The sequence below is a fragment of the Caenorhabditis briggsae genome, assembly GCF_000004555.2.
Source record: "Caenorhabditis briggsae complete genome, chrV, whole genome shotgun sequence".
Classification (NCBI taxonomy): Eukaryota; Metazoa; Nematoda; class Chromadorea; order Rhabditida; family Rhabditidae; genus Caenorhabditis; species Caenorhabditis briggsae.
The window spans coordinates 7,203,142-7,212,140 of NC_013488.2; the positions used below are offsets into that span (position 1 = coordinate 7,203,142).

General features: G+C 35.4%; 4 protein-coding genes across 4 annotated transcripts in view; 1 reads left to right on the forward strand and 3 right to left on the reverse strand.

Annotated features, from left to right (window-relative positions):
• Positions 1-637: 637 nt before the first annotated feature.
• On the reverse strand, positions 638-2,119 carry CBG27366 (the record flags this gene model as incomplete). The annotated part of the gene is made up of 5 exons (XM_045237245.1): positions 638-816; positions 901-985; positions 1,298-1,627; positions 1,776-1,943; positions 1,988-2,119. 5 exons carry the CDS (start codon positions 2,117-2,119, stop codon positions 638-640), a joined length of 894 nt encoding a protein of 297 aa, XP_045098563.1.
• Positions 2,120-4,197: 2,078 nt separating this feature from the next.
• Positions 4,198-6,231, reverse strand: CBG06653 (the record flags this gene model as incomplete). The annotated part of the gene is made up of 7 exons (XM_045237246.1): positions 4,198-4,291; positions 4,338-4,567; positions 4,614-4,949; positions 4,997-5,152; positions 5,200-5,440; positions 5,588-5,671; positions 5,717-6,231. The coding sequence occupies 7 exons, from the start codon at positions 6,229-6,231 to the stop codon at positions 4,198-4,200; spliced, it is 1,656 nt and encodes a 551-aa protein (XP_045093274.1).
• A 99-nt stretch (positions 6,232-6,330) lies between these two features.
• CBG06654 lies at positions 6,331-7,144 on the forward strand (the record flags this gene model as incomplete). Its single annotated transcript, XM_045237247.1, has 2 exons — positions 6,331-6,376; positions 6,927-7,144. 2 exons carry the CDS (start codon positions 6,331-6,333, stop codon positions 7,142-7,144), a joined length of 264 nt encoding a protein of 87 aa, XP_045093275.1.
• A 1,844-nt stretch (positions 7,145-8,988) lies between these two features.
• The window catches only part of Cbr-acr-23, a gene marked incomplete at both ends in the record, with an annotated part of 3,661 nt that continues 3,650 nt past the window's right edge, over positions 8,989-8,999 (reverse strand). Inside the window, one exon of the mRNA XM_002647523.2 lies at positions 8,989-8,999. This exon is cut by the window's right edge and continues 387 nt beyond it. Within this exon, the coding sequence (XP_002647569.2) occupies positions 8,989-8,999 (11 nt within the window).

Here is an 8,999-nt window from a genome sequence, read left to right on the forward strand (position 1 = left end):
CCGGTAAATTACCGGTAAAATTACCAAAAAAGCCGTTACCGGTAAGTGACAATCGGTAGTCACACACTGCTCTAGCTACAAAAAAAATACGAAAAATCTCCTGTCCCCCCACCTTTAAAGTTCCCGAGTAGAGTAAGAAGTTGCATGCTCATGTCCACTCGCCGCTGAACATCAAAACTGGTCGAAACGGTGAGGTATCCGCCGTCCAAGTTTTTCTGTCTTTCCCAACTTTAACAATCCATTTTCAATAGTGATATGAGTTGTCCCTAAACTGATTGACAATTCACGGGTAGATTGGTAAGGGTCCCATTCTACTAGATCTCTCAGCTTGTCTGAATCTTGAAGAACTGGTTGCCCGGGACAAGTTTTATTTTTCGTTGAAAAGTTTTTGTTTTTGAACTTGCCGACCCAAGTTGCAACGGTGTTTCTATGGGGACATTATCTTTGTAAACTTCCACCAGGCGGTGATGAATATCGAATACTTTCCGGTTAGAAATAAATGTAAACAATATACAGTAATTTCACCGAGGAAAACAAAAGTGCACAAAGACTTAGTTGCCAACCTAATATAGTTTTAATGTTTTAAAATGTTTTAAAAATGTTCAAATATTAAAAAAATAAATTTATTGAAAAATAATCATAACACAGTGGTACTTCGAAAAGCACTGCTTATGTTAGCAGTTGCAGGAATCCGTCGATTATAGAAAAACATTTTCGATTTCAGAAAATTCATATATGTGGAATTCTGTGCCAGAATAACTATGGCACATGGAATTGGTGCTGCTGTGAACATTGCGTTTCCAAACAATGTTATGGCTGAAAACTAGACAAAGATACCGTAGGTCTTAGAGTCTATAATTTTAAAACTAAACTCTCGAGTTGTAGCTTGCAAGAACTCACTTATTGTGTTTTTTTCCGGTGGTAAAAAAGTGTTTCTGAGTACAATAGCAGGAGCGATTGCTAGGAAGGAAAATCTAACACAATTCTGAAATATGAATCTTTTTTTTGTGTATACCGTAAACACTCTAATAGAAGACCATCCTAACCGTCAACTTCGAGCCCATATATCTTTGTTCCTGTAACCAGCTATCAAAATATTTTTGATATTATGATAAACATTTTGTCAGTTGACCAATTTTGGATACCGAGGTATGTATAGGGTCCTATAGGCTTCTATTATACCACTTCCTAATATCTTCTACAGGAATTGAGATATATGGACTACGGTTTGGGTGTCCATCTATTAGAATGTTCACGATAATTTTTTAAAGACCTGAACTATAGTATGTTTCAGAACCTTTATATGATTTTTAGTTTTGTTCACATTCCAAGCATAGCTCTGCATTTTAATTTCGTGAATTATAATTGCATAGACAATCAAATATAAAACTGCTCCACTTAACAAAGATACTAAAACTACAAAAACACCTTTTGTAGTCTGACACGTGTTCACGAAAACAAAGAATCCGTCGTGGTCAGATAGTGATAAACAGTTAGGATAGTATGTTTTCAAATGATTCCGCATAGCTTCTTCTGATACATAAAATGGAAGAGTTCGAGATAAAAGTGGGAAAAATACAAAGGCAAAAATAATGAAAAAGATTATTGAGTATGTAGAGTCGCGGAACTGAAAAAATAAATACTTTTGAATGAAAAAATAGGTTTAAAAATAATTTAGGATTCCGCTACTGGATCTAAGCTCCGCCCACCCTAGAGCTTACATCAAAGATGTTGTTCTTCCTTGCCAACGTCCTCAATCGAATCAACATAATCACGTACATCATGATAATCGACACAGAAAACAAAAATATCCAGGTCATCAAAATCATAAATGTAGAAATGATTCCACGAAGAATACCAATTGATTGAATCCCAGGAAGCGGAAGTAAAGGGATAGGATTCATTATTAGGCCCCAATACAACTGAGCCAAAAACAAAGAGAACTAGAAAAAACGTTTAGTAGTCGCAAAGGTGAAATTTCACTTACATTATGCGCAAAAGACACAATTCTGTAAGTCGTGCTTTCATTTTTCGAGCTCCGAAGAGTTACATAAAACATTACGGCATTCACAATAGCTGATACCATATTTACGAATGACATAACAATAATCTGTGTCATCGGCTCTAAATGGTCCACTATGTAGAAACTACGCGAATCTACGCTTAGGAATGTGGAGCACATCTAGACGGTAAAATAGTTATAACGAATAGAATCAAGTATTTCAGCGATATTTATACTTTAGTCTATTCAGATTTTATTTTCAGATTTATCAAACTTGTCCAGGTGAAACTAGATACATTGTTTTGCAGAAAAAAAATAAATGTTTCATGAGTAATCGGAAAAAAGAACAGCTGAATTCCGAAAAATGAGATAATAAAGCTAGATTTGTTAAACAGTAGTTCAAACGTCTGACTGGTGCGTCTACGGCGCGAGGTCGTCGCTCCGCTCCTCATATTTTTGGCACTATTTCAAATAATTATTAAAATCTCTAATAGTAAGATTTTTTTTCTCATTGTATCCTGACCCTGATCCTGACGGTCCAAGATGTTCCCCAGAACATCCTCAAGATCTAGAGGACTCTTCTACTAATTCAAGTTTATGTGGCTCCAATATTTTGGTTTTTTCTCCGTTATAAACGATTCCTGATCAACAAGATACAGTTTATAAAGAAATCCATGAAAAAACAAAAGAAACTCCCACATTGAAATGCATTATGCAAATTTTTATGCGTTTTCAGCCTTCTCCCCTCCAGAAGAATATAAAAACAGTTCGAAATTTCACAAAAAATATCGGAAACGTCCATTGTCTCCGCCCCTTTTTCCCTTAAATACCGTAGCGATCGCGCACCCCCATTTTTGACATTTTGTAGAAATTTTCTTTGAAAGCTCCTAACTAGGTTCATTTCAGTCCGTTTTGCCAAATCTTTTTTTGATCGATAGCAAATCTCTCTGGCTACGCGGTCACTAAAAATCGTCAGAAGTTGTACTGTTTGAACCGAGATATGATAGCGAACGTACAAGTGGATACCATTTTTTTCGGGTTTTCCTGTTTTTTCTGCCGAACTAGGGCCTAAATCAAAAATCCGGCTTTCCCATCCGATGCGTAATTTTAATAGCTACAATTAAAGAAAAGAAAACTGGATTTGCTTGAAAATTAAAAGAGTTAATAGGTTTTGAGTGAAAAATTAATGAACTGTTTCGGTCTGTTTGACCTGAGCGACCGGAGCGAGCGAAGGGAGAACAGACTAAAATATGAATATATTGATTCCACTGAGCCAGGGCCGAAGGCCCTGCATCTGATTCCACCTAATTGCGCGGCGTAGCCGCGCCTAGCGGAGTCTGCCGTAGGCCGAGGACTCTAGTCCTAGACACTTTAATAATATATTGTGTAAAGACTTTGAAGATTAACAGTAAAAAACTAGAAGAACGGTATGATCAAAAACCGTGTGAGCTGTAAATCAGACGTTCTCCCGGAAGTTAATTGTTTTTCATTGAAAATGAAAACCGGTAGAAAATTGAAAGTGTGTGAACGAACAAGCTAACTTGCAAAACTCATTCTTGAAGTTAAAATGGATCTCTGTAAATTATCAAACAAAACTAAAAAAATTGAAAATGGTAATACATTTCTGTTTTCGAGATTCCATATTGAAATTTGAATTAGTTCCACAACTGGATGTGTATAGAACTTTCTGACAAGCTTCCCAAACTGGCCTGAAAAATAAAAATAAAAATTCAAAATTATTTGGCTGCTTATCTGTTGGAAATCAAAACCATAAAAGATTCATACATATATATATATATATATATATATATAGCAATGTAAAACCCATAATTCTTTCATAACCGTTTGAACCCGCAGACTCGACAAATCAAAGGGCACAAAAAAAGCCGGACTGGGGACATCCGGAAGACCTTTAAACGGACCCTTGGCAAATGGAATCCCAAGATAATAATCAGCTATCTTGTCGCCCTACACAATTAAAAGAAAATCTTATTTTCAAGCCATCAGATCTCACATGTCTGTAAATATTTCCTCTGATGGGTCCACTTGTAGAATTGAAAACTTTCTTGTTATTTTCAGGTTTCAAAAAAAAACACGAGAATAAATTCAAAAATGTGTGTGTATACAGTACTTTTTGGTTTTATTACAAGTGCTAATATGTATTAAAGGCTTTATTCAAGTGATAATCTTAAAAATTAGCTCATGGTTACGATTGATGTCCCAGCAGCTCTTGGTGGTTGGTCGATTTTCCCAGTCCTCAAAAGTCGAAAGCAATCTTCTCGAATGGATCTCAAAAAGTTAATTTCTAGAATTCAAACGGCATGAAGATTCTCACTTGTTGAAAACCAAGAGCATGCACGGATTGACATAGCAATGCACAAGCCACATAAAATTCAGAATCGCTTGATTTGTTATATCGTTCATATCGATGAACTGGAACGTTGTGAAAAGAGCTGGATGCCATACGAATATCATCACAGATATATATCCAGTTACTAACGATGATTGGAACAGAATCGCAATTTCATTCCTCCTGGAGGCAACACTACTTTTCAAGTTTTTTGCCTGAAAACATCTTTTAATTAAAAAAAAAAGAAAAGTCTGGGCTCACCACGAAAATAAGGTATGCAATGGTTAAGTAGGAAAGAAAGGAAATAATTATACAAGGGAAGCTTAACGAAAGTTCCATAGTATCAAATAAATGACAAAATGGAACATCGAAGTCGTATGCCCATAATGGCGGGTACATCATCATATTTCTAAATACAACAGAATAAATGAGAAGAATGAATATCCACGATAATAATAAAATGAGTAAATATCTGATAATTCTGTCGCTTTTACGAATTGAAATAATGTTGGAGAATGTTAGTACTCGTGATACAGCTAGCAAAGTTACCGTTGACAAATCACAGATCCATAGCGTGTTCATGATTCCACCGATTATCTGAAACAAAATTTATAAGGAAAATTAGATGATGTAGAAATGTTTACCCTAACTACGGTTTCAAAAGTTCTCAACAAATTAGGAAACATTAGACAAGGAAAAGTTATTAGATGCCCAAGTCCTTGCCCAAGTAGGCAGAAGTTGATGATATTCATCAATAGGAATGCCATGTTTGGTGATTGAGCATTTTTCATTTTGAGAGTCTGAAATATTGAAACTGCATTATGTTTATGAAAATTAGTTTAATTACCGTAATGATGAGTGCTAGGATCGGCGCATTGAAAATCGAGAAAACAAAAACAATGATTCCGAAATAGAATAACTCCATATCCGGAGTTAATTCAAACAACGACTTGGAGATAGTGAGGTTTGATGTGACACTCATCCTAGACACTGTAATGATAGGCTTTGTCAGGAGCTTGAAGATCAACCGTAAAAACAAGAAAAAACAGGGTTGATTGAAAACCTTGTTAGATGTCAGGCGTTCTCCTCTGAAGTCAGTTGTTTTTTTTGTAAATGAAAATACGTCGTTTGTAAAGAAAGACTAATTAGTAAAAATCATTCTTGGAATTTGAACATGGATCTCTGAGAATCAACAAACAAAAACTAGAAAAAATTGAAAATGTTAATACTTTTACTGTTTTGGAGATGCTTCATTTATTTTAATATTGAACACACAACGCGATGATTGAAGAACTTTTCGGCAAGCTTCTCGAATTGGTCTGAAAAATTGAAATAAAATTCTTAAAAATTATTTGGCGGCTTACCTATTGAAAATCAAAATCATAACAGGATTCATATAGCAATGTAGAATCCATAATCCGTTCATAACCGTTCGAACTCGCAGGCTGAACAAATCAAAGGGCATGATGAAACCAAAAATTTGATGATGCCAGACAAGTATCATTAGTGTCAGGTAACTGGTTATAAATGTGGATTGAAATAACAACCGAATTTCGCTAGCTCGATTTTGATTGCTTCTCAATTTCTTTTGCATGAAAATTAGATAAGTGATAACCAAATATGACAGATACGAAATATCCAAAGAAGGAAATGATATAGCTAACTCGAAAATGGCAAACAACTCTGATCTCGGAACGTTATCGTCATAATCCCATCCGGGTTTCAGAAATATTATATTTCGAGTTATGCACCTGGAGATGCATACAAACAATGTCCATAATGCGAGACATACTGTTATGAATTTTACAGATTTCGAAAGTTTTTTGGGTTGCATTTGACCAGAAAATATCAATGCACGGCAAACCGAAAGTATACTCATCGCGGGAAGTTCTCCGATTCAACTTGTATTCATCATAGGTCCCGCACTCTTAAAATTCAATTTTTGAGTACATTTCACATATTAGAAATGGAAACCTGAATGACAAGCAACAAATTATTGTATAGTTCTGGAAACACAAGAAAAAGTGAGCTAACAAAATGGCCAACTCCTTGTAAAAATTGGTAGATCATAACGAAATTCATGAGTTTGAATGTGGAATTCGCTGATTGACGATCTCTGTTCCAGATTCCCTAAAATTCAAATTAACTTTTAAAAGAAACAAAAATTCCTGCCTTCATCGAAACTATAAACATTGGGGGAATAGGTAGAGAAATCACAAAAAATACTATTCCAATATAAGTTATCCGGGAGTCTTCATTCAAGGAAAACATGGAGAATTTCGTTTGATACTGCGTCTTTTATCACTTTATAAACAGGAACTCGACCGAAAAAAACCCTCCAATTAACAATATCTAATAACATACTTGATTTATTTTCGTGGGCATGGCAGACAACTTGTCGTTGGTGGTCGGCTTCAATACGGAAATTGATAAGATTCCAACTAAACCGCGAGCTCCGAGAAACTGACATCAGAGATGTGCGTATAATTTTTATTTTACGAAATCTAATATTTCAGAAACCACAAGCTCGTAGATATCTCAAACCGTCGCCAGACGCAAAATCAACAACTACAGACCGTCTGTTTACAACAAATGTTGATCAACTAGTCTCTCAACTAACTATGAATATTCTTGCCCTTCTCCTCTTCGTTCTTCTTGCTATCACAGCTCCAATTGTCGAGGCTGGAAAACGCTGCCACACGAGCGAGCAGTGCGACTACGAGTCAGCCTGCTACGAAGGACACTGCTACACCATCGATGAGATGTTCGAAAAGTTCGATTTAAAGAAATAAGACCCCTTCTTCTATCTGATTATGTGTTTCGAAATAAATGAGCATTCCCAATGACTGAAAATCACAAAGAATACGGAACAAACGATTCAAGATTTATTCTAAATAACAGTTTCAATAAGAAATGGTGAGATCAATAACTAATTTTCTTCATATTTTCATTCTGAACCATCAGAAGCACTTTAAATGATCCAGTTTCTCGTAGATCATCCCACCAAAGGAACTGTCTGATTTCAGTTCCGGGAATTGGCTCCTGGACCCGGGCTCCGGGACCCAGGCACCAGGACCCGGGCTCGACGACCCGGATCCCTCCCCTTCTCGGAGCCCCGAGAAGGAGAGAACTGATTCTTCTCTTCATTCCTCTCTTCCTTTATAGTGTTCCTTAGGCTGGCCAAAACGGCGTTTTCTGGCGCCACACGCCGCTTTTAATTTTTGCACTGGCCGCCAGTGCCAGTTTTTAAAGCGGCGTGAATCGCCAGCAAAAGTTTTCACAGGCATTAAACGTCGGGTTTTTAAAAGACGAATTTTTCAATAGAAAATACTTCATAGAGAAAAGATTCAAAAAGAAAAAAAAACAACAGATGATCGATCCGAAACAGTCAAATGGAATGAAATTAATATTTTCAGTCCTTCGAAATATTTTATTACTTCTGGAATTCTGTTTGAAATTCTGAAAATCTGGTTCTGAAGTTTTTGAAAAATGTTTTCCGAAATTTCTGAATTTTAAAAAGTCTATGGCTTGTGTGATTTTGAAAATTTATGGTTTTCATGAAACTCTACACTTTCCTGAACATTTCCGAACTTCGAATTTTCAGGATTCAAGAATTTTTGAATTTCCTGGAAATTTCAGTATTTTCATCGTTTTTCAAAAACTATTTTTGGAGTTTCTGTACTGTCATGCTATACATTTTTGAACGATCAAAAATGTTTTGATTCCTAAATTTTTGAAATTTAAATGTCAAGATCACTAAACTTCGGAGTTTTTCGAAACCTGAATTGTGAAGTTCCAAAAATCGAAGTTTACAACTTTAAATTCTAAAAGCCTAAACAAATACTTTTGAACTAAACCTCGATCTAGACATAATCACAATAACTATTAATGGAAGACTAGTGGTAACTTCTCAAATACCAAATTCGTTCCAATATTTTATAATTCCCATTCTCTCCCTTTAAAATCAATTATCTGATTTCTTGTGAAACATATGACCATACTGTCAACTGCCAAAATGTTTTCTTGACATTTGGAGAATTTTATCAGTTGACAGTTTTCTGCTATCTTTCATAAGAACTGAGATGATTAAGATTGAAGCTACAGTGAGGGGATATTAGTGAATCAAAAGGCAAATTCTATCCTCAAAAATATAGCGGCGTTTGATGCCGGTTTAAATATTAAAGAGGCAAATATTGCCTACTTAAAAATTTCGCTGACTTTTAATGCAAATCACGTGAAATTGAAAGGCCCATAGCTCTGGCACTGGCGGCCAGCAACAACCCTAGTGTTCCTCCTGAGGTCAATGGGCCATGAAGGGTCATCGATGGTCATGGGTTACTTTAATAATCCACGTATCTTTGTTCGTTTTATAATTTAAAACCTTTTTTCTATTTTGCCACGTGGATTTTTTCATCCAGAAATAATTTTTTCGTCACGTTTAAATAAGACTTGAATACCCACTTTTCACATATGTGGTTGATTTAAAAAAAACAAAGAATATTGGTTATCAACTGTTTATTAAACATTGAAAGTCAAATAAATTATTTTTAACAAAGCTCAAGAGGAATGAAATTAAACTTCGAAGTTTCAGAAGTCTTCAGACACGTAACAGAAAAAAGTCATCAGAAAAAAAAAATCAAAAGCTTA